At 37.8% G+C, this 24,952-nt stretch overlaps 2 protein-coding genes across 2 annotated transcripts in view; one reads left to right on the top strand and one right to left on the bottom strand.

Annotated features, from left to right (window-relative positions):
• jag1b (jagged canonical Notch ligand 1b) overlaps positions 1-14,246 on the top strand; it is a 35,066-nt gene extending 20,820 nt beyond the window's left edge. Inside the window, exons 15-26 of the mRNA XM_073833796.1 lie at positions 1,586-1,699; positions 1,783-1,896; positions 2,007-2,120; positions 4,041-4,157; positions 4,700-4,727; positions 6,199-6,284; positions 7,011-7,124; positions 8,411-8,520; positions 8,622-8,855; positions 9,540-9,671; positions 10,039-10,186; positions 12,321-14,246. Of these exons, the coding sequence (XP_073689897.1) occupies positions 1,586-1,699; positions 1,783-1,896; positions 2,007-2,120; positions 4,041-4,157; positions 4,700-4,727; positions 6,199-6,284; positions 7,011-7,124; positions 8,411-8,520; positions 8,622-8,855; positions 9,540-9,671; positions 10,039-10,186; positions 12,321-12,775 (1,766 nt within the window). The 3' untranslated portion in view covers positions 12,776-14,246. The remainder of the gene's footprint in view (positions 1-1,585; positions 1,700-1,782; positions 1,897-2,006; positions 2,121-4,040; positions 4,158-4,699; positions 4,728-6,198; positions 6,285-7,010; positions 7,125-8,410; positions 8,521-8,621; positions 8,856-9,539; positions 9,672-10,038; positions 10,187-12,320) is intronic.
• Positions 14,247-18,699: 4,453 nt separating this feature from the next.
• Positions 18,700-24,952, bottom strand: part of slx4ip (SLX4 interacting protein) — a 62,784-nt gene continuing 56,531 nt past the window's right edge. Inside the window, exons 6-7 of the mRNA XM_073834600.1 lie at positions 19,955-20,052; positions 18,700-19,884 (exon numbers count right to left, since the gene is read on the bottom strand). Of these exons, the coding sequence (XP_073690701.1) occupies positions 19,359-19,884; positions 19,955-20,052 (624 nt within the window). The 3' untranslated portion in view covers positions 18,700-19,358. The remainder of the gene's footprint in view (positions 19,885-19,954; positions 20,053-24,952) is intronic.

Raw genomic sequence — 24,952 nt, 5'->3', positions numbered from 1 at the left:
GTAAAGGTTACATTTAACAGTGTTATTAAGTTATTAGAGTTTCTGAAGATTATCTTTAAGTGCACTGTAGATGATAGGAAAGGTAATCTCACTGTAAAAGTACAGAAAATAGGGGTGTGCAATAGGGGTGGGCGATATGACCTAAAATTACTGTCACGGTATTTTTCATCTTTTGAACGGTGACGGTATAATATCACGGTATTACTTTTTTTTGGTACATTTTGGGAGGAGTAGCCTGTCCTGTCCCTTTAGTATGTGAATAAAGTTAATATTTTTATAATATAATAAGTAAATGGTAGGTATCCTTATCAAAAAGAGACATGGGAGAGTATTATGCATTCTCAACATAGTTATTTTGCAAAAAACCTAAAGATCTTACTTAACAGTGTACAACAAAACAAAAATTATTTTTTATTGAAATTTAATTTTTGCAATATTTAAAACCTTTAAATAACTGGGGAAAATCAACCCATAGCAACAGTTTAAAAGTAGACCAATTCTGTGGGGAAAAACTTGGCAACCCTGCATCCAACACGAGCTGCTGGAGTTAATGTCATTGCACACATTGAGATTTTTGCACGTAAAAAAAAAATACAGATTATGTTAATCGAGTTTACACACTGCCTCTGAAACTTTCGTCCGTCATAAAAAAATTCGGATCGTGTTTGATTTTCTGCATTATCGCATCCATAATAAGCATTTTGATAAGGATGGCGAATATGAGGAAACTAAAAAAAAAACGCACATGAAAATCGAACTCAGTGTACAATGACCTTTAGATTTGAATGATCACGGGTCGAAAGTAAAAAGAGATGACAAAAATAGACTGGAGGATTTGCTGCAATCTTGTACTCACTGACAAATATCTATTATAAGATGTGCTGCTCCATTTACACAGAGTGTGCGTTATCGCAAAATCGAAAGTAAAAGTAAACAGCGCAAGCACTCAGTTAAAAACGATTTCTATACCCTGCATATTGAAAGTGCGAAAATTATATACAATATTAGTTCGCCTTGCGCCCACTCAATTTGTGATCCGCTGTGTAAATCCTTCGGCCGGCCGACCGGGAAAAGTCCCGGTCGTCCCAATTGCCACTCCGCCCCTGGTATAGGCTACAGGCCCGACCTTTCTTCACGATGTTTCACCAGTCGTTTAATGGCCACTCCCCTTTGACCTACCACCTGCAAAGCTGATACGAATATGTTTTACTTTTTTATTTACAACAAGATATAGTATAAGGAACCACAACTGAACGTTTGAAGAAAATTTAATGCCTTATTATTTAGAATTAGCTATTATTGATGTAAATGCAACCGTTCGAGGCACATAATTGATTTATTACGGTATTGACGGTATTAGAAAATCCATGTCGTGGCGCAATGTCACACCGGTGCTGACTATGACACCGGTGTACCACCCACCCCTATTGTGCAATTAAAATTAAATGATCAGCCAATCAATATTAATTTTGGCTGCAATTACCAATACCAGTAAATTAAAATAATCAGTCAACCAATATATTGTGCAACCCTATCATTTATGAAGCACACCTAAAATTCTGTGGTGTCTGTGGTCACTTTTCAGATATAAACGACTGTGAGAGTAACCCATGTCGCAACGGCGGTACTTGCATCGATAAGGTGAACGTTTATCAGTGCATTTGTGCTGACGGCTGGGAAGGAGTTCACTGCGAAATCAGTATGTTGACTTGAATAGATTTTCTTTGCTTATACTAAATGTTTGTGCTTCTTTGAGCTCATTTTCATGCTCATTTTTTCCAGACATAGATGACTGCAGCTTGAACCCCTGCCTGAACAAGGGAGCATGTCAAGACCTGGTGAACGATTTCTACTGCGAATGTAGAAATGGCTGGAAGGGAAAAACCTGCCACTCCCGTACGAAAGACTATTTTTATGACCCACCCTGTTTGCTGAGTTTTTTGTTTGTGTGTGAGAGTGTACAAACATAGAGTTATAAAATACTATTGTATCAACTGTTATTTCAGGTGATAGCCAATGTGACGAAGCTACATGCAACAATGGGGGTACGTGCCATGATGAAGGGGACATCTTCAAATGCAGGTGCTCACCTGGCTGGGAAGGAGCCACGTGTAACATAGGTCAGTTTGGGTGACGCCCATTCTCTTTTAATCTTAGTATATCGCAGCTCATGTGCATCAAGCCCTTGCAAAGATACTGCATTCCCACAAGCCCCTGTAGCACACTTCTTGCTGCAAAGTCATAATTTGCATGAAAATGCAGTGTGCAATGTTTGAAGCAAGCAGTTATAGCAAACCTGCAAGCTACAACTGTGCAGCACATACAGTCAAACCAAAATTTCAGACACCTTCAACATTTCTCACATTATCAGTTTATTCGCTACAGGTTAGGAAATGGTAATAAAATATGACAAGCACTCAAGAGTTAAACTGTGTCAGAACAAATTCATCTTGATAATGTCTAAAAAGGTATGTAACAAAACATGGTCAGGTCAAAGTGTCAAATCAATTTTGATCAATTTTACTGGTAGATTTTTTGGGTATAATATGTCACAGTTTACTTTATTTTGCTATCGTCACATACATAAATGAACTATAGTGTTCTTCACCCACTAGTAAAACGATATAAAAATGTCAAATTTCGGTTTGACTGTATTTGCTGCAAGCTTTTTTTGTGAATGCTTCAGAACATCTTAAACTGATTTCTAGCTCAGGGCTTTTAAAATGTTATAATGCCAAGGACCCCGAAATCTGGCCACTTTGAAAAGTACTTCCCTCTTAAAATCTGAGGGCAGTTGTATATCAATACAGTGTGAGAAAAATGTGGGTGTGACATTGGACATGTAAAGATAACAAGTTGTTTAAAAATTAAACAATTGACATTTATGCTGTCATTGTAGTAAAGCCAAAAAATATTATCTGCATTGCAAGATGAGTAAACCTTAATTTTGTCCATTTTATTTTTTTAATTACTTTATAATTATTACTGTAGCACTGCATTTCCAACCAGTCAATGAATGAAATATTAAAGTAGTAATGGTTATGTAAATTGTGAAATAACGTAAAATATAATTAAAATGACATAATAAAACGCTATACTCATATATCCATGGCCTCTTCGGTTTAAACCTTTCCTGAATATTCAGAAAGTTTTCTAGTTTAAAATGCAACCTAAAATGTGACCCTGGACCACAAAACCAGCAATGTTTGTAGCAATAGCCAAAAATACATATTTTTTTCTTTTATGCCAAAAATTATTAGGATATTAAGTAAAGATCATGTTCCATGAAGATATTTAGTAAATCTCCTACCATAAATATATCAAAACTTAATTTTTGTTTAGTAATATGCATTGCTAAGAACATCATTTGGACAACTTTTCTTAATATTTCGATTTTTTGTGCACCCTCAGATTCTAGATTTTCAAATAGCTGTATCTAGGCCAACTATATCATATCCTAACAAACCACACATCAGTGGGAAGCTAATTCATTCACCTTTTCAATTTCAAATTGACCCTTATGACTGGTTTTGTGGTCCAGGGTCACATATACAAATATCTCATAACCATTTTCACCTTTTTTTTTAACTGAAATTTTCCACAACCCCTTTGGTTTGAAAACCCCTTAAATATTCAGGAAGTTTTATGGTTTAAAATGTGACCTAAAGTCTGCAAAATAGGGCCAAAACATTGTTCACATTCGATCCTTCTAGCTTACAGATTGAAATCTCACTCTCTTTCTGTCAATGCATTGGCTGCAATTCTCCTCAAATAGCACGATCTGTAAACGAACCCAATCAGATTTTGGGACGAGCATTTTTTGGAGATTTCTTTGATGCAGAAAATATCATATCTGCCGTACGGTCGGCTCCAGTTCTTTGATGGGAAATTTAGTTGGATGGAGTCTTGGGAAATGTTGTACTTGGTAATACTTCAAGATGTAGCGGGTCCGTTTTAAGTGTGGCAGTCTTGTTGTGGTTGCACTCGTGTTGATCTGTTCAGTTCAAAGCATTCTGACCTCTCTTGTGGCTCCTCTGCAGCCAAGAACAGCAGCTGTCTGCCCAACCCATGTGAGAACGGAGGCACCTGTGTGGTCAGCGGCGACTCCTTCACCTGCGTCTGCAAGGAAGGCTGGGAAGGATCCACCTGCACCGAGAGTGAGTACGGCAGTCCTAGGTAGAAGAGGGAATAGCTTTAGTCGTAAAAGTGAATTTTTCAACCCTCATTGAAAAGTCTGAGAATAAAGCAGGGATCCATTTTCCTGGCTTTGTCTTGCTCGTTCTTTTCCATTCTTTCTCTAAACCCACCTCACCCTGGCTGGACATTGTCGGCTGCTGCCAGCTATGAAGGAAAAAATTTAAATGAGGGAAAGTGGAGACAGATGTCCCCCCCTTCCTCAAGCCCACCGCTTCTCTCTGGTTCTTTTTTGCCTTTCTCATGTATTGTTGTGCACCTCTCGCTCTGTGAGAACGGAGCAACCTGGAGTCCTAAAAAATTAAGAGAGAAGAAAAGCTGGAGACAGCGAGTCAGTTAGTAACCGAGCAATCAGCGGCGGTGCCAAACTGGACGCCCACGCGAGCACGCAGACGCACGCGCGCACCGACACAAGCTCTGACATGTCGACTGTTGTGTACGTTCTTATGTGCTCACATGGGTGTGAAGTGAAACAAACCCTCTTCTCTCTCTCTTTCTCTTTCAGATACCAACGACTGCAACCCACACCCATGGTAAGTCCTGGCAAAACATTTACGCACACAGCCTGCCGCTGTAAACAGGCCCGTACAGCTGTGCCGCACTTTCTCACACTCTCTCACAGTGCTGGGAAACAGGCACTCCCATTGCTTCTGTCATTCCAAGGGTGCGTTAAGCTCGCTGCCTATTGTGCTTTTGACATCGGGTTCATCTGCTCGAGAAGTTGTCTAAGCAAGATTCTGAGTTCGCAATAACATATCCCAGCAAAACAGATTAGTTCATCTGATAAGGATTTTGTCATTTGGAATTGGGGTGCACTGATAACAGAACTGATCAGATTTACTTATAATTCGATTTACCTGTTTACATAGTTGTAAAAGTTGTGACATGCAAGCTGCGGCAGATGTTTTTTATTAGTAGCTTGTATGTCTTTGATTTAAATCCTTTTGACACTTTTATCAGTCTTAGATATGAGATACTTTGATATATGAAAATATTTTTCGTAGCAAATTTCCTTACAAAGTTACCATTCACTGGCAAGTTACTTTATATTTTTTTATTTTAGTTACTCTGTTGATTTTATTCTTTTTGTATTTGTATTAAGTTTAATTATAAAAACATAAAAATGTATATTTTATCTTTATATAGTTTTATTCATTTTATTTCACTTTGTATTCAGTTATTTTATTTATTTTGGTTGGTTGGTTTTTTGTATTCATTTTTATTTTATATTAAATATTTTTATTTTTTATTTTACTTTTAAATGTTAAAATAATTGTGATTTTTTTTTAATGCTTATTTTAATTTCATTTTGTTTATTTTATTTATTATTTATTGTTTATTTATTGTTATTATTTAGCTTTATTATTTTTTTTAATTTTTATTATATTTTATTTATTTTACTCTTTTATTTTTTATTACTTTTTGCATTCATTTTTTATTTTATTTTATATTAAATATATTTGTTTTTATTTTACTTTTAAATGTTTTTTTGTTTATATGCTTTTGTTTATTTTATTACTTTTTTATTTTTATTTTATCTTATATAGTTCTACTCATTTTATTTACTTTTTATAGAATTTTTTTACTTTATATTGTTTTTTTATTATTTTATAAAAAATTATTTTAATTATTTTATTTTATATTAAATATATTTGTATTTTTTTCTTTTAAATGTTTTTGTTTGTATGCTTTTTTTTTATTCATTTTATTTTATAGTAAATATGTTTTTTTTTATTTAGGGTTATTTTAATTTATATGCTTATTTTTATTTTATATTCAATCTTATTTTTTTTAGTTTTTTTTTTTTTTATTACTTTTTCAACTTTAGTTGACCGAAATCTAACCCGGCTCACTGTTATCCAACAGCTCTTATACAGTATGTCAACATGCCAGTTTTGACTCTCCTTTGGCGCTTAACTAGTGCTGTTTTTGGACCCTGTTTGTAATGCTGCAATGATGCTTGAACCAAATTGTGTCTGACCTTCCGTCTTTCTCTCTCCATAGCTACAACAGCGGGACATGTGTGGATGGTGAAAACTGGTACCGTTGCGAGTGCGCCCCAGGTTTCGCCGGGCCAGATTGCCGCATAAGTAAGTGTTACATGACGCCTGATCCTCTTGGCTGTCAACCTTGTTAATGTGCAACACATCTCTTCAAAAACAAACAGAGCTGAAGCAAAATGCACGGTCTAGCCACCCAATTAGCCAGCCCTCTGGGCGAAGTGCCAGCGGCACAGCAAGCAGCGTCCTCACATTCTACAGCACTGATGTTCACAGCCCCTCGGGAGAAACTGACATGCAGTGACCGAAAGCCAATCAGCCTGGTTATCCAGCACTGATTACAGAGCTCGGTTTGCTCTTTTAAAAGCTTTCATCTGGCTGCACGAGACATACCTCAGGCTTTACTGTTTGATGCATCCAAACCTGCAAATGAGCTCATGACGTTCATGTCAGCTGAGCCCAAGATGACATAGTCCATCGGAATAGTCAAATGATCTCTTTGGGAGTCGTGCATGACACAGAATAAAGACTTGATTGCATAATATCCTTAAAACTATGAATATTTAACTTAGTGAGTAAGACTACATGACAATTTTGTCTTGTTTTAAGCAAAAACAAACCTTAATTTAAGATATTCTTGGAAAAGAAGCCTTTAATGTCTTAAGCAGTCTTGCTTATTAGGTAAATCTATTTACTTCTTAACAATATTTTGATATTTCTACTGGAAAACAAGACCATACCTGTTGCAATTTATGTGACTGGAATGTTTTAGGACTTCAGAGCATGATTCCTAACAGATTCTCTTCATTCCTTCAGATATAAACGAGTGTCAGTCTTCTCCCTGCGCAATTGGCTCTACCTGCGTAGATGAAATCAATGGTTACCGTTGCCTTTGTCCATCTGGAAGAACAGGACCAGAGTGTCAAGAAGGTGAGAGTCATATAAGCCTGTGCAAACATAACCATACTGACTTCAACCGTCCCCTCAGGAGACCTTCATTTCTTATGAAAAGAACATCAAGACTTGCATTAACATCTCCCAAACCATTCCTTTTTTTTTAGTTGTGCCTTAACATTGTCAGAAAGTGTCAAAGTAAAAAAATTCTTCTCAGTTTGACGATTCACATCAGTTTATGTACTTGGGCTGCAATAAATGTGACAATAGAAACAAATAGAAAATAAAGCTGCAAGCAGCGATTACCGGGGTTCAAGCGCTTTAGGGCATTTAAGCACATGAAAAAAGACATTACAGCAAGCCTGTAACCACCAAATCAATGATTTAAAAAAGCATTTTTGGCAAATCCATGTCATTTAGCATAGAAATATTATGTTTTTGTAACATTTAGGACTGTTGTAGCGCCAGCTGTGGTCCAATCTCTTTAAAACTTGCATGCTTGTTTAGAATCACCTGTCGCATGTGCTCAGTACGTTTCGTGATGTTTTGAGTTTTCCTTTAGGCTTTATAGGATTTTGGGTAAATTTGGAAAGACTTATAGCTTCCCAAAGGGTCCAGAATGAGGAGCTCTACCATATGATAGGAATATCAGGCGTATGTACGAAAAAATGTGCAATGTACAATCGTTTACAGCCTTGAAAAAAAATGCGATATTGCCCACCAGTGGCTGATTTCTTTTTTGGGGGCCCTGAGTCAAATGGGCCCACCGAGTTTCATTCCAAGTTTTTCTGTGACCTCAGATTGAGTGGTTACATACGTGTTCTCACATATAACACATCTGTTCAGGAGTTAAAGGCATTTTACTAAAAGTTGCCCTCCCCCTTTCGAATGTTTTGGCGTCCCATTGCGATGGTCAGTCGAAAATTCAACTTTTTTTGATAATTATTGATATTCACTCTTCAGAGAATCTTCCTGTACTGGTTTGGTTACAATCGAGTGAAAAACCTAGGACTAGTTTGCAAAAGTAGGTTTTTCAAAAAAATCCAAAATACATGAAAATTTCGTTTAGGCATTACGAGCGATATATTTTTTTTTTAATCACTGTAGCGCCCCTGTCAGGCCAATTGGGGGGAGCCTTGGTGACGTTAACGTTCAGTTTTACATGGAGATTGCTGATCCTTGGCCATTCTTACAGTTCCAATAGGGTTTCAGCACTACGTGCTTGAATCCCTAAATATACACACTGGGGGTAAATGGAAATGTAATGCTTTGATTTTTACCCTTCTTGCCATGTCATAATCTTCTGTTGATGTTGTTCACAGTCATTGGGAGACCTTGCATTGCTAATGGACAAGTAACTGCTGATGGTGCCAAATGGGAGGAAGACTGCAACATTTGCCAGTGTCAAAATGGAAAGATTCATTGCACCATGGTAATTTAGCTGCCGCCACATTGTAATCTTAAGGCATTTAATAATACTTCCCTTAATGATGCAATCAAAAATGCTTATTTTTTATCTCTTTTTTTCTTCAGATGTGGTGTGGACCAAAATCTTGTCGGGCAGGAAAGGCCAGAAGTGGTTGTCCTGCAGGCCAATCCTGTGTTCCCATCAAGGAAGAGCACTGCTTTGTCAAACCCTGTCCTAGTCTCGGAGAGTGTTGGCCCCCTGCACCCCCTCCACCCACCAAATGCCACGCCAGCTTCTCTTACCAGGACGACAGCTGTGCCAACATCACATTCACCTTTAACAAGGAGAACATGCCTCAAGTGAGTCATACTTTCAGAGGAGAGCGATTGAGTTATGAGCTTTTGAGCTGTTTTCCCTCGTTCTTCAAACGTCTCTTCCACCCTTCTCTAATTCGTTGGAGAACCAAGAGCGCAGTGGGGCGTGAAAGATCAGGTTCTCTTCATTTAGGAGACAACGTTCCTCATGGGTGAAGTTTTCCATGCTGGTTGGATTCTCGCAAGCTTTGTTGTCATATCCAAACGATGAATAAAAGCGCAAGAAATACATTTTGTACAATAAGCTCTGGCTCAGTATCCCTTTCCGAACCAAGACATTCCTGAGCTAATATCCCGTAACGGTTTAATACTTAGGCAGTCATTGTTGAAAACACCACTGGCGGCTGCCCACCAGCCAGCCTGACTTTCTGAACGAGAGACAAGCGAGTGCAACAAGGACAGTGACAAGCATAAAAAAACATGTGGTTCTTCCACTAATGGGCTACAGAAACTTGGGAGGAGCGTATAGGATTAATATTTGACGGGGAGAACCTTGCCGCCTTTGTCTCTTTTTTACTTTCTCCCAACCGACTAAATCTTTCATTTTGGTCTTTTCGCCTTGCACACACTATCTGCTCAGCTTTTGGAGAAGTTTGGGGGATTTGAATGCATATTGCGCTAATTATTTACTTGGAAACAAACTGATCATAGATCTTTCTGTTGTGACAGGGCTTGAGTGTGGAACATGTTTGTAATGAGCTGAGGCACTGGTACCTGCTAAAGAATCTCACGGCGGAATACGCAGTGTCCATCACCTGTGAGCCATCTTCTTCAGCTAGCAACGAGATTCACGTCAGCATTGTAAGTACAGCTTTAGTAGTCTAGAATACCTTGATCAGCTGGTTCAGATGTTTCTGATAAAGAGAAGATGAACACCACTAAAGAAAATGTTTACTCAAAGATGAAAATTTGGTCATATACTCACGCTCATGTTGTTCCAAACCTGCATGACTTCCATTCTTCTGTGAAACACAAAAGATAAGATAATGTTTTTGTTTTTTTGTTCATACACTGAAAGTAAATAGAGTCCAGAGTTGTTTTGGACCCAAATGACTTCCATTTTATGGACAAACACAGTTGAAACACTCTTTAGAAGATCTTAAGAAAGCCAGGATTTGTAGAAAAGTACATGTTTTGGGATATTTATGACTCTACATTTTCTGTGCAGTCCACAGAAGAGCCCAGGTCGGACCGGAATCCTATTAAAGACATTACGGGTCAAATATTTGACTTGGTGAGCAAGCACAATGGCAACAGCACCATCATCAAAGCCATTACCGGCGTACGAGTTCACCAGACACCAAGCCCCAAAACTGGTAAGCAGCTCTCCTTCACACTGGACACTGGGTCCATCTTTGCTGAAAAGTAGTCGAAAATTAAAGTATTAAGATTTCCACAGTCGTGTTGAACTGTCTGTCCTTGGTCTGTCTTGCCTGAGCGATGTTTAACTGTCAAAAGAAGCTTTAACTCATTGAAGCCATGGAATGTTACATCAGCTCTGCCAGTTGGATGGAACTTCAATTAGACATCAGGGCCCTCTTTATGCATGCTGTTCATCAAAAATGGCGTCCTGTGTTTCTGCCAAGCTACTTAGTCGCTTCCTAACTTGAGAAACCTTTAAACCATGCGCGCCAGCCTCTGTAGATTGGGCCAGGGGACCGGGTATAAACAGAGTATGTCTTGTCCAAAATAGGAAAATGTTGCTGTTAAATTGATGTGTGGATTATATTTTCCTACACCGCTTCTGTTTTCAAACTCCAAGGTTTTCCCATTTCCAATGCACAAATGTTCACCAGCAAATAGCCTTTTTAGTAGTTTCCCTTGCGGCCTTTTTTGAAAATAAATATGATGTACACTCACATTTTTTCAAGGTGAAAATATTGGTTACTTTTTACTTAAAGGAGACCTATTATGCCCTGTTTTACAACTTTTGTGAAGTTTCAGCTTAAAGTGTCCCACAGATCATTTATTATATCATTTTAAAAATCAATTTCAGGTCATATCTCAGATACTCTCAGTAAAAACTAGGTTAGTCGGCGAGAAGAGGCTTGATTGACCAAAATTTTATTAGCCACTTAGTCACAGAATTTTTTTTTATAATAGTAGTGAATAGTAGCACGCTCACTGCATGACAGAAGGAGCGCCCTTGTTCTAAATATACTAATTTTTGGTCATACAGATAAGAGTAATACAACGAAAAACAACAACAGGTTGGACTTGTAAAATAATTAAAGCAAACAAGATGCGCTTTCTGCCGCCTTGATCTCTGTGAACTTGAGCGGGAACCGTTAAAACTCTGTGTATACTTGCCTTACAGACATGAAAAATATATCTATAGAGAGTGAAATGTCTACCTTTTAAATGATCCAATTAAAATAGAAAACAAATATTCTCAAATTATGTAATCTGTATGAAACATGCATATAGGCGCATTCACTACTGCGGAGATGACAAGAGACAGTGTCGCTGACTTAATCTCTTAAACCAAAAACAAAGAAAGCACTAGTTTATCAATTAATTATTAAAACATAAATGCAGCCTCCTTGCTGTTTTTCCCTGACACACAACCATTATATCTGGTGGTGCGCTGTGGCAAGCTGTTTTTGCTTTATTGTGATATGGTTTATTAATAAAAGTGCGACTAATAGTCGACTAATGCTTAAAATGAATGACTAGTAATCGACCAGAAAAATCTTTAGTTGAGGGCAGCCCTAAAAAAAATATCTGTTTGGTTTTGATTACAATGTTTATTCCACTGAAATCATGCATTTTAAACCATAGTAGTTCAAACTTCTGATATACGGTTTTCTGAGCGAAGCATGTGCACAGAAAGCGACTGTCACACGGAGTGTGAGTACTAAACTAGTTCTCTTTCATCTCTTATTGCACTTGAATTGTCAAATACACACAAGTTTTTGTTAAAAACACAGGAGTTACAAAAACAGCTGGTTATGTCTGTAAAGGTAAATAGCTGGGAAAGAATTTGCATGTTTATATTAGATCTGTGTGGCAGCAGATAAATATAATGTATAAGTAAAAAAAAAAGTATAAATCCACTGACTCTTGTCTCCTCTGAGGCTGGGATTCTAGATAGTGTTCTGTGCTCATTTATGAAGCCAATGACAGAACGTTTGCCACGGCATTAGAACCGATACACCGTTGTCGCTTGCGAAAACAAAATTACTTTGCCATGGTTGGAAACATGCAGATTAAGGGGTGGTAATATTATAATAAGATCCTGGGTTGTCCTTTTTTCACATTTTCTGGGTTGGTAGATGCACTGGGGACCTGATTATAGCAGTTAAACATGTAAAAAGTCAGATTTTCATGACATGTAACCTTTAATTGTTACACCACATGACATTTGTCAAAACCAGATGAAACAAACACAACAAACTAACTTCTTATTGTCCCGAATACTGACTAACTGTTGGTTTCCTCTATCCCTAGACTACCTGGTTCCTCTGCTGAGCTCCATCTTCATCGTGCTCTGGATCCTCGCCTTGGCCTCGGCCTTCCTGTGGTGCATTCACCGCCGGCGGAAACAGAACACCCACAGCAACGTAACTACCTCAGCTACAGAGGACAATACTACCAATAACGTGCGTGAGCAGCTCAACCAAATTAAAAACCCCATTGAGAAACACGCGGCCCACGGCGTGGCCATAAAAGACTACGAGGGGAAGAACTCCATCATTGCCAAAATTAGGACGCATAACTCTGAGGTGGAGGAAGAGGAGATGGACAAACACCTGCAGAAAGCGCGCTTCACCAAGCAGCCGGCCTACACGCTGGTGGAGCGGGAGGAGCGCGCACCCAACAAAAACCCAAACTGGACTAACAAACAAGACAACAGAGACTTGGAGACGGCACAGAGCTTAAACAGGATGGAGTATATCGTATAGCAGGCAGCTGTGTTGCCGTACGACCGAACCCCTGTTGCACTTACCGGTCAATTGGCAGGGTCTCGGGGGGCTTCGTGTTTTGGACTCCAAGGCTGTTATTTGCCTAGAATCCTGTGTTAATTTAAGTTTTGACAAGCTGGCTTCACACTGGCAATTGTTATTAGTTGCTGTGGACGGCTGGAAAACCCAAATGCTGCGTTTCGCATCCAGTGTTTTCCTTCGTAAAAGAAAAAAAAAAAAAAAAAAACGTTAAAAAAAGTACACATTTCAAATGTCTATATTTTCGTGGATACGTTTGAGTATCTCAGTGAGTCTGAAAAGTTTGCATAGTGTTTGCAAATAGTTTTAAGTGTTATTTTCGTTGATATTGACAATGCTCTCACAGCTAAACTAGTTGTTTCTTCCTTATCCAGCGGCTGTGTGGAAACTCTCTCTAGTTGGTTTTATTTCTAGTTCTGAACTGAAAGTGCCTTCACAGCTGCGCACCACAGCAATTGTCGGAAATGAGTATGAAAAAAAAGAAAAAAAAAAGAGCAAAAAAATTATTTATTGTTTTTCTTTTGTTGGGGCGGGATAGGTCGGTCAGCTTTCTGCTGCCAATATGAAGAATTGTGTCAATTTAGTGTAGATATGTATATTTTTTTTAATTAATCACTGTGTATATTTGATTTATTAACTTAATAATCAAGAGCCTTAAAATATCATTCCTTTTTATTTATATGTCCTGTCTAGTTTTGAAGGTTTTGATAGCTTTGTAAGCCTATAGCTTTGTTCGGACGACATTTGTTTCATGTTTCACATACCAAATTTCGATGAGAAAAAAGCAGTCTATTTTTTCAAAAACAAGACTCAGGCATTTGTGTGCCTGAGTTTTTTCTTTTTTCTTTTTATACATTGTCAGATATTTCAATATTTGAAACTACTATTGTATGTATTTTGCCAACTCTTACTTGCTCAACGCAAGTAATGTCAACATCATGGCTGCTTTTTGTTTGAATACCTGGTGGCAGACACATTGCTTGCCACGGATGAAAAAGAAAAAAATAAATCATTAAAAAAAAATCAAAAATAAAAGGGAACACGAGTCTTTAGTTGCTTGTTGGTAAACCTGAGTCACAAATCATTTCTCTTCCGCTTCGGTTTGCAGTATGTCATAAGCTAGGCTGTGAATACTTGAACAGTAGGGGCCAATGGAAACACTGTAGATGACTGCCTTGCTTTCAGGAGTCCATTTCTATTGCTGTGCACATGTAGTGTTCTTTTCGTTATTCTTTTATATCGAGGCTCTCTAAAACACCAAACCGACATGCTTATCACATTTGTAAATTCTATGAGATCATGGCAATATTCAATGTTCATATTTGACCTTATTGTAAATTTGTTTTTTAGTTTGTTCCTGGCAATATTTTTTGAATGTTATATTTATTAAACATTTTGTATAAAAGGAAAATTAAATGTTTGCTTTTTTCGATTTGTGCTCCATTGTGCTGCTTCGGGAGGAGGCGAATCGTCTCTTACGCTGACGTAATGTTATGTGAGGCGCAAGGCCTGTCTACTAAATGTCTTTTCGCGGTACGGCCTCGCGGGTCTGATTGTACTCTGTACCACGCGAAGACTGACGCTGCGACTGAACTACCCTCCCTACATGATGAATGAGGTATTCAGTAAAATAACTGCAGGGCAAAAGGCAAAGTGTATGGTGATGAGAAGAAGAAAGGGGTTTCCCAATGTTTTCCAGTCATGTATTATGCAAATTCTGTCATCAATTACTCACCCTCAAGTTGTTTTGTTCATATATGACCTTTTTTCTGTTGTACATGAAAAAGATTTTCAAAGAGTAAGGTGGCTGTTTTCCATGCACAAAGAATGAGGACTGAAGGTGCAGAAAGAACAGACATAATCAAGGTGGCTCATACAACTACAGTGCCTTCATTTTTGTCACATTTTGTTTCGTTGCAGCATTATGTTAAATTGCTTTAAATTAGTTTTTCCCCACATCAATTTACACTCCATACACCATAATAATGACAAAGCAAAAACCAGATTTGCAAATTTTACAAATTTATTAAAAATAAAACACTGAAATAAGTACATTGCATAAGTATTCATACCCTTAACTCGGTACATAGTTGAAGCAACTTTACAGCCTCAAGTCTTTTTGGGTATGATGTGACAAGCTTTGCACATCTGCATTTGGCAATTATCTGCCATTCTTTGCCTCACCTTTTCACCTCTCAAGCTCTGTCAGCTTGGATGGGGGCTGGCAGACATTTTCCTAGTTGTTCCAATCGTCTTCCATTATGGATAATGCTTCTGTGAACCTTCAATGCAGTAGATTTTTTTCTAAACTCTTCCCTAGATCATTGCCTTAACGCAAGTCTGTCACTGAGCTCTACAGGCAGTTATCTTGATCTCAGGACTTGGTTTTTGCTCTGATATGCATTTTCAGCTGTAAGACCTTTTCTGAGAGGTGTGTGCCTTTCTAAATTATACTCATTCAAATGAATTTGCCACAGTTTAACTCCACCCAAAGTGTAGTAACATCTAGAAGCAATTTGAATGCTCCTGAGCTAAATTTCAAGTGTTCCAAAAAAGGGTATGAATACTTATGCAACGGGATCTTTTCAGTTTTTTATTTTTAATAAATTTGCACAAATGTTACAATTTTTTTTACTATTTTTTGCTTTGCCATTATGGAGTAGGGAGTGTAGGATTGATGTGGGAAAAAAGTAATTTAAAGTAGTGTAACAGATTCCTTGGACTCAATCATATCGGCGTATATATGGGTGGGCAAGCGCCCTAAATTAAATAAAGGCCATCTTCAAAAATCTAAAAAGAATGGGGGCATGGCGCTGCCTAATTTTCGATTTTACTACTGGGCTGTTAATATACGCTGTATAACTCTTTGGTCACACTTTTATGGTCGGGCTGATTGCCCGATGTGGGTGAAAATGGAATTGAGTTCTGTCCGAAAGGGTTCTGTTTTGGCTTTGCTTGGGTCCCCGCTACCTCTCCCCCCGGTTGAGTGGACTGACAGTCCAACGGTTTGGCACACAATGAGGGTGTAGGCTCAGTTTAGGAAACATTTCGGTTTTTGTGACTTCTCTCTCTTCAGTCCTATTCTATCTAACCCTCTTTTTCAACCTTCATTATCTGACTCTGCGTTCCAAGACTGGCACGGGAGGGGCATTTAAAGAAATTTAAAGATCTTTTAATTGATAACAGAATGGAATCATTCACACAAATATCTGGAAAGTTTGGTCTACCAAATACTCATTTTTTCAGATACCTGCAGGCAAGACACTTTCTCCACTCTCAAATGGCTAGTTTCCCTGAGGCAACTGCCGATATGTTTCTTAGTATGCATCCATCGCGCAAGGGGTTGATATCAGTCATCTATGACAAATTGACGGGCATAAAACAGGCTCCTCTGGACAAAATTAAAACTGCTTGGGAGCAGGATTTAAACTTTCTACTGTCAAACGAAGTGGTGGGACTCTATTCTCAGGCTGGTGAATTCAACATCTCTCTGTGCACGTCACTCTCTGTTACAGTTTAAGGTGGTGCACAGGGCTCATATATCTAAAGTCAGGCTATCTCATATGTACCCAGATGTTGATCCTTTATGTGACAAATGTAAGAGAGATGAAGCTTCGTTATTCCACATGTTCTGGACCTGTCCAAGCCTGGAAAGATATTGGAGAGATGTTTTTCAAACCTTGTCACTTATTCTTAATCTTGAGCTAGAGCCTGACCCACTGATTGCCCTTTTTGGCACCGCTGGTGAGGATGACATGCACCTCACCGCAATCAAAAGACGCATACTGTCTTTTGCCTCACTTTTGGCTAGACGTGCAGTATTACTAAGGTGGAGGGATGCTGCCCTGCCCACGCATGCTCAGTGGTTAAGGGACATCATGACCTGTCTAGACCTCGAAAAGATCCGCTATTCAGTGTGCGACTCGAGCAAGAAATTCGAGAAGGTGTGGGGACCTTTCCTGAAATACTTTGAGAACCTTAAGTCAAATTGAAGTACCTTCACCTTTTGTTTTGTTCTGCTTCCCTGTCCATTTCGGTCAGTTATAGAGTTAGTATCAGCTAATGTCTTAACTTGTCTTTTAAGAATTTACACTTGACTTCCAGCAGCTCTCTAGAATACTCCAGGAATAATACTCCTTGGGAACTATGGTCTGTATGTGTGGCTAGTGGGAATGGAGGGATGTTTATGTTGGATTACTATGGAAAATGTACAATGTTTGAACATACTGTATGTATGAGGGGATAAAATTGTAAAATTCAATAAAAATATCTGAGAGTAAAGTAGTTTACCATAAGGCAGCAACATAACAAAATGTGGAAAAAAATGAAGGGGTATGAATTTTCGCAAGGCACTGTATGTGTGAGAAATTTAAGTGAATATTCACTCTAGCTTTTCTTATAAATAAGTCCGGCGGGATAAGTCCAATTTGTGAACGAATCATTCTTGTGAGTCACATCTTTTCAATCATTCAGTTGATCCAGTTCATAAAACCTGTCTGAATGATTTATGAATCAGACTCGAGATAAACTCGTTGACTCAATTCGGTCACAGCATTAGAATATCAGTTAAAAAAAAACTTAAACTTAAGTCTGTTTCTCACACAAAAGCTTTATAAAACTTCTGAACATTTTGGACATAACTCACAAGTAACTTTTATGATTATTTTATCATGCTGTGTCATTTCTAAAGCCTGAAAGCATCAGTCTTCATTCATTGTAATTGCATCAAACTGAGTACTCAGCAACGCCTTTAGAATTTCCTTTTGGTGTTCCACAAAAGAAAGAAAGTTGGAATGGGTTGATGACATTTTCTTTTATGGTTAAAATTCTTTTTAAAATTGAATTAACAACTAATAAACAGAACTACATTTTTCTTTTTCGATTATCTGTTACACTTGAATGTAACTGTCAATATGGGAAAAGATCTTTTGCTACTTCAGTTACATTGCAACTCTAAAGAAAAAGTTGACCCAAAAATGAAAATTCTGTCATTAATTACTTACCCTCATGTTGTTCCAAACCCATAAGACCTTCGATCATCTTTGGAACACAAATGGAGATATTCTGGATGAAATCCGAGAGCTTTCTGACCCTGCATAAACAGCAACGCAACTACCAAGTTTAAGGCCCAGAAAGGTAGTAAGGACATCATTAAAATAGTCCATGTGACAGCAGTGGTTCAACCGTAATGTTATGAAGCTACCAGAATACTTTTTGTGCGCAAAGAAAACAAAAAATACGACTTTATTCAACTATTTATTCAACTATTTTAATGATCTCCTTACTACCTTTTTGGGCCTTGCGTTGCCATCTATGCAGGGCCAGAAAGCTCTTAGATTTTTTTTTTAAATATCTTAATTTGTGTTCCCAAGATGAACGAAGGTCTTACGGGTTTGGAACGACATGAGGCTGAGTAATTAATGACAGAATTTTCATTTTTGGATGAACTAGCCCTTTAAGCTTCAATTTGCTGAATGTTCTCCAACATTACAGTATGCCATTCTGAACACTAGATAATTCAAAGTCAAATTCTTTATTATTAATGATTAAGTAATAGTAAAACATGAGTTATATTGTAAGGCAGTACAGTAGATTGCATAAAGTGATGATTCCAGTTTTTTAAGTATGATTGGATATTTATTTCAGAAGTATCTCAATACAAATCTTTAATGATTCAAATTTCATTAGAATATAGAGTGAAATTTCTTTAAAATATCTAAACCAGAAGCATTCCGACTGCAACGTTATGGAATTATGACAGCACAGTGTTTGTATATTCTGATAACGTTTTTTGTGACACATACCTATTATACTAAATACATAAACATTGAGTGATTTGTAAGCACGGCTGGAAAATAAAGCATGTGACTCAACGAATTTATGTCCATGCATATAATCATCCTGCCATCACGCACTAAATCAAGGTTGACTGCACCCGTGATTAGCCAAATATCGGACGCGAGCGCCACTACAGTGTTCCATAACGTTGTCAGTCATCCCGCAGCGGACTTTTAGCTGTTACGAAAAGCAATAACACATTTACAAATAATAACCGCAGGGAGACGGCAGTCGGCTCCAACGGTGAAAACCCCTGATCGCTTAAGGAGCGTGGTATATGTGAGAACACAGCGAAATCAATCATGTGCTCAGCTGAAGCTGGAAGAGTGGAGATTTCAGACGGATGGAGCCAGAGATTTGGGCTTGAAGCCACAGTGTGCTCAACGGCTCCCGCTAGTCTGAAATACAAATCTTGCAGCGAAAACGCGAACTGCATTTGTGTTTTTGTTTAGAGTGAAGTTACTGTTTGCTTGAGTTCCTTTTAAGCTGTTGCTAGTGGAGGCTGTTCAAATATTTGAGAGCTTCTTGGTAATCTAATTCAAGCGTTACTTTAAAGGGAGAAGGGAAGTACTGTATGTGCAGAGTCTGTGTGTGGTGAACTCTTGTGCAACCGCCGCTGACAGACAGTATTACAGTAGAAGTGTGTACTGTAACATCCATCGTGGTGGCGTCAGACATCCTCTCTCGTTCTGTGCCGCTGCGCCCCTCAGGACTTCTTGAGCCGGCGTAATCGGGATGTTCTGGGCTCACCCCCCTTCCTTCCCTCTCTGGCGACAGATCTGGAACTAATAGAGGAGCCAGAGGATACGGGCTTGACGGATAGGCCTCTCAAACTTGCGGCCAGCCCGCTTTGGTTAGTCTGTGAAATCTCAGGCTGGGGACTGCGAACGGAGTCTGGTGCGGCAATGTCGGAAGAGGGATTGTTGGAATCTCCAAGACGCAATCTTTTTGTCTTTTGGCGGTCAGCGTCTTCTCCTGAGCTACTCGGGGTCCGTGGTCGTCTCCTCGGACCGGTAGCGTCAAGATGTGGTTCAGTGACCTCTTTACTGTTACTTAATTTAGATGACAACATGGCTTTCCCCTCCTCCAATGACTCACCAGTGAGCAAGCTGCCAGACGATGTGATGACAGGATGACATGTTTCGTCAGACCCCTTCTCTGCTTGGAATTGGGCTGATCTGGACTCTTGATCATCTTGGCACTGCTGGGGTTGGATGCTAGCCTGCCTGGCACTGGAGGAATGAGGAAAAGTTATACTTGTTGTAGATGGATCAACGCAAGGTATATCAGAACAGTACTTACATCTTCTGAAGGATGGCTCTTTTTGTTGCTGTGGAGCTGGCTAATGGATCTGTCTTCTTGCCAGAGCTAGAAAAATACTTTGAATGGCTTGGCTCACTCTGTTGAGACAAATGAGAGAGAGAGAATCATTAAATTCAAGATGGTGGGTGAAACAAAAGAAATCTTCATTGTAAATCAATTTATCATTTATAAGATGTTGTCTGTGTAGGCATCTCATTAGTTTTTGGAAACATTTGACAGAAACTGACGTCAACTATTTATTTTTGTTTTTTAAAGGACTCTAAGAGAAGTCCATTGTACTGACATGAACTAACTTGGAGATATTTGGTGTAGCCATGGGAACAAATCCACGGGATGTTTTGTTTTGACGGCCATACCCAAGAGACCAAGGAAAACACAAGCAAAATGCTTGTGTTGAACTGCCAGTATTCAGAGGAAGCTCTCTGTCTTGGTCATCAAATTTCTGATCATGTTTATTAAAATATAAATATTTGTGCGACATTGCTTTTTTATGCTTGTGCATGTTCTATATTTTAAGTGTTTGTGTGTTAATATAATAATGTACAAAAGTACCAATCACAAAACCAGTCATAAGTAGCACGGGTATATTTGTAACAATAGCCAACAGTACATTGTATGGGTCAAAATTATCGATTAAAATCATTAGGATATTAAGTAAAGATCATGTTCCATCAGGATGTTTTGTACATTTCTAACCGTAAATATATCAAAACTTAAATTCTTATTAGTAATATGCATTGCTAAGAACTTCATTTGGACAGCATTACATTTTCTCAATATTTTTATTTTATTGCACCCTCAGATTCCACATTGTATCTTGGGCAAATATTGTCCTATCATAACAAACTATACATCAACGGAAAGCTGTTTTATTCAGCCTTCAGATGATGTTTAAATCTTAATTTAAAAAAAAGACCTTTATGACTGGTTTTGTGGTCCATGGTCACATGTCTTTATGATATCAAAATTAACATATTTCATAATTCTTGTCACCAGTGTCAATACCACAAAAAAACTAAGACCAGTCTAAAAAAAGAAAACAAAAAAAAAACCTTAAGCTCACTTTAGATAAGTTTTGTTTTTTGATTTTTTATTGGGCCATTTGTTTTGTCTGTTTTTTTTTTATTGTTGCTAATGAATTCTTGGATTCTTTAGAAATTATCTATCTATCTATCTATCTATCTATCTATCTATCTATCTATCTATCTATCTAAACAGTCAGCAATTTAGTAAGTGTTAGAAACTCATTTCAAGCAAGAGGACAAAAAACTATAGTAGAACAAATAAGAAATGGTACATACATTGTATGGACTAAAATATATAAAATATATATAAAACTGCATATTCTTCACTGTGTAAATTAAATATATATTTATTCTCATTAAAGTAACAAAAGTGATTTAGTGATTCTCTTTTGTTGTTTGATTTACATGAATGACAGACTATTATATTAGACTGCTGTCACTTTGTTCAATATAAGAGCCCGGATTCAATATACTGTTACACTTTTTTTTCCGCAGCTCTTTGTTTTCACTTAAGACCTAAATTACTGTGTTTATGAGGACACTTGCAAAGATGGGAATTTTGACACATACAAGTGTGTATTTAAATATTCAAGGCCTATTAAGCGGCAAAACCAACTCACACTCAATGAGCACTGTGTTCACATGCGCACGTTTCTCAGGCGGCACACACATATAGCAAAATGAGTTCTCTTTCGCTGCTGATGGCACTTCAACAGCTCAAAATCACTTGTTTTCAAACCGCAATGCCAAAAAACGCTTTGTTTTAAGTTTTTGTGACCAAATAGCACAACAACGTTATGTGAGCTTGTAGACGGGATAGAGATGATAGTCCAAAAATTGACTGGTTGACAAATTTCTACCAGTTAATTGTGTCTATATATATATATATATCGCCCACTCAAGTGAATAGATCAGTAAATGGACTCACATTGAGCAAAACATAGTTTTAAATAATTACAAAAAAAATATTTTCAAAATAATATTTCCCTTCACTCATGCATGCGTGTGTGTGTGTGTGTGTGTGTGTGTGTGTGTGTGTGTGTGTACCTAGTATTCATCACATTGTAGGGACCAAATGTCCCCACAAGGATAGTAGATTTTGACCTTGTGGGGACATTTCTTATGTCCCCATGAGGAAACAGGCTTATAAATCATGCACAATGAGTTTTTTTGAAGAAGTAAAAGTGTGCACAATCTCCTGTGAGGGCTAGGTTTAGGTATAGGGTAGATGTAGGGCGATAGAAAATACGGTTTGTACAGTATGAAAACCATTACGCCTATGGAATGTCCCCATAAAACATATAAACCCAACGTGTGTGTGTGTGTGTGTGTGTGTGTGTGTGTGTGTGTGTGTGTGTGTGTGTGTGTGTGTGTGTGTGTGTTTATCAGGATCTGGCTTGACCACCTGAATAGTTTGACAAACACTTTGAAGTCCTTGTTTTAGTACTAGCCATGCTTTACTGGGCAGCTCGGAGAAGAATAAAGAGACGAAGCAGCTTATTGAATCCCACCAACATACACCTTCAACAGTCCTAATGAAGCTCTATCAACAGAACAATCCTTGACTGAGCAAGAACAGAGCGGGTGCTTGTGGCTGCTGTCTTTAGGGGCACAGGATCATTGAACTGCGATTAACCGACACAAAACAATCATTCCAGTCCAAACTGATTGGATTTCATAAAAGTGTAGGTTTACCAAGTGGCCTCTGAACAGGTTCAAGATATATAGGCTATTAGTTCTATTTTAGGAGCGAGCAGCCAGATAAGCACAAGGACCGTCAAGTCATTAGAGCGAAATGAGGAAATTGCAGAGGGATGTGTATCATATGAAGTGCACAGACGCTGGTCTGAAGTAGGGGCCTCTATATACCCATAAACAGTTGAAGTCAAAAGTTTACATACACCTTGCAGAATCTGCAAAATGTTAATTATTTTACCAAAATAAAAGGGATCATACAAAATGCATGTTATTTTTTTACTTTGTACTGACCTAAACAAGACATTTCATATAAAAGACATAGTCCACCAGAGAAAATAATAGTTGAATTTATAAAAATGTCCCTGTTCATAAGTTTACATACACTTGATTGACTTTGTTGTTACCTGGATGATCCACAGTGTTTTTTTTTTTGTTTTTTGTTTTTTTGTTTTTTAGTAATAGTTGTTCATGAGTCCCTTGTTTGTCCTGAACAGTTAAACTACCCTCTGTTCTTTAGAAAAAATCCTTTGGGTCCAACAAATTCTTTGCCTTTTCAGCATTATTGTGTATCTGAACCCTTTCCAACAATGACTGTATGATTTTGAGATCCATCTTTTCACACTGAGGAGCAAAATAAGAACAATGCACACATCTTCATTCTGTTTAAAAGGCTCCTAATGCATTGTTTTACCTTCTGGAGCATCAGTGAGTGTTTGAACCTTCTGTATTAGTTACTTACGAGGCCCGTCAGTTGTTCTTAGTTTGAAAAGATGGATCTCAAAATCATACAGTCATTGTTGAAAAAGGGTTCAAATACACAAAAAAGCAGAAAAACTACAGAATTTGAGGGACCTGAAAGATTTTTCTGAATAACAGCGGGCAGAAAAAAAAAAAACATAGCCGTGGATCATTCAAGCAACAACACAGTATTAAGAATCAAGTGTATGTAAACTTTTGAACAGGGTTATTTTTTTTTATAATTTAAACTATTATTTTCTCTTGTGGGCTATGTCTTTCATGTGAAATATCTTATTTAAGTCAGTACTACATAATTATTTGATAAAATAATTAACATTTTGCAGATTCTGCAAAGTGTAAACTTTTGTCTTCATCTGTATAATGCCTTGTATAGCGAGAAGTGGTGTGCCCTAATGAAATATATGGGATGGTAACCAAAAGGTTGTAGGTTTGGACTCTATAGTGATGGTGATGTCAACAATAATACAACAAATATAAATAGAAACAAGGAAGATTAGAAAGACCCGTTATCCAGTTTGCTCATCTGTGAGCTGAGGCGTTGTGAGTAAGTCATGTTGAATGAGTTCATCAATGAGTGAATGAATCACACAAGGAAGGTTCACCGACTGCACGCAAGTTGATCCGCAGCATGTGACTGTGGTGCAACCTGTCAGATGAACATTATTAATTCTATATTCTTTTGTTTAATATTAAATTAAGACAAAAGTATTATAAAATCAATGTAGAAGGTACAAGGCAAAATCTTAGTTGCAAGCCAAGTCTTTATTTAGCTGTATTCCTGTAGTTTAAACAGTAAAGAATGGCACTAGGGTTTATGGCTTAAATTCCCAAAGAATTCAAGAACGGAAAAGGTAACTTTGAACCTTAAACCTTAAAAGTAAACAAAGTGCACTCATGCACAATGCACGTAGAAGACTGACAAGGAAGAGAAGAAACTATTGAACTATTGAAGTATTTTCTTTTCTTTGCACACAAAAGTATTCTCGTAGCTTGATAAAATTAAAGGATAACTATTGCCAAAATGCAACCTGGGCTGTTTTTTTTTTTAATGTAAATGAGACAAACTTATTGACCGTGATTTAGTTTTGTGGTCAGTGGCCGGTGAATGGGAGTACTAAGGGCATAACTTTGAGCGCATCAAAATCGATATTTTTACAACACTAAGAAGGCTCGACACACCATGAAACTTTGCTCGAAGTATCGCCTGGGTCTCTACACATGAACTCGAGCATTGAGAACACTGTTTGTGTACACAGAGTTTACTAAAAAGAAAGTTTTTGAACAACTCACTTTCACTGTTTGAGTTTCCGCTCGCAGCCGTCTTGCCAGTCAAGAGGTGTCGATCTCCGAATGCGAGGGGAGTAAAGATGGATAGCCCCTAAAGCATATTTCCATATAAATGCACAACTAATTTGTTGTTTTGTCGCAAGTGAAAAACAATATTAACCTTCTAGTTGTAAAAAGAGCCTCATATAAGCCTAATATTTCGTCCTAT

The sequence above is a fragment of the Garra rufa genome, chromosome 2 (assembly GCF_049309525.1).
Source record: "Garra rufa chromosome 2, GarRuf1.0, whole genome shotgun sequence".
Taxonomy (NCBI): domain Eukaryota; kingdom Metazoa; phylum Chordata; class Actinopteri; order Cypriniformes; family Cyprinidae; genus Garra; species Garra rufa.
Note: the sequence above shows the minus strand (reverse complement) of the source record. Positions and strands in the feature narration are given on the sequence as shown.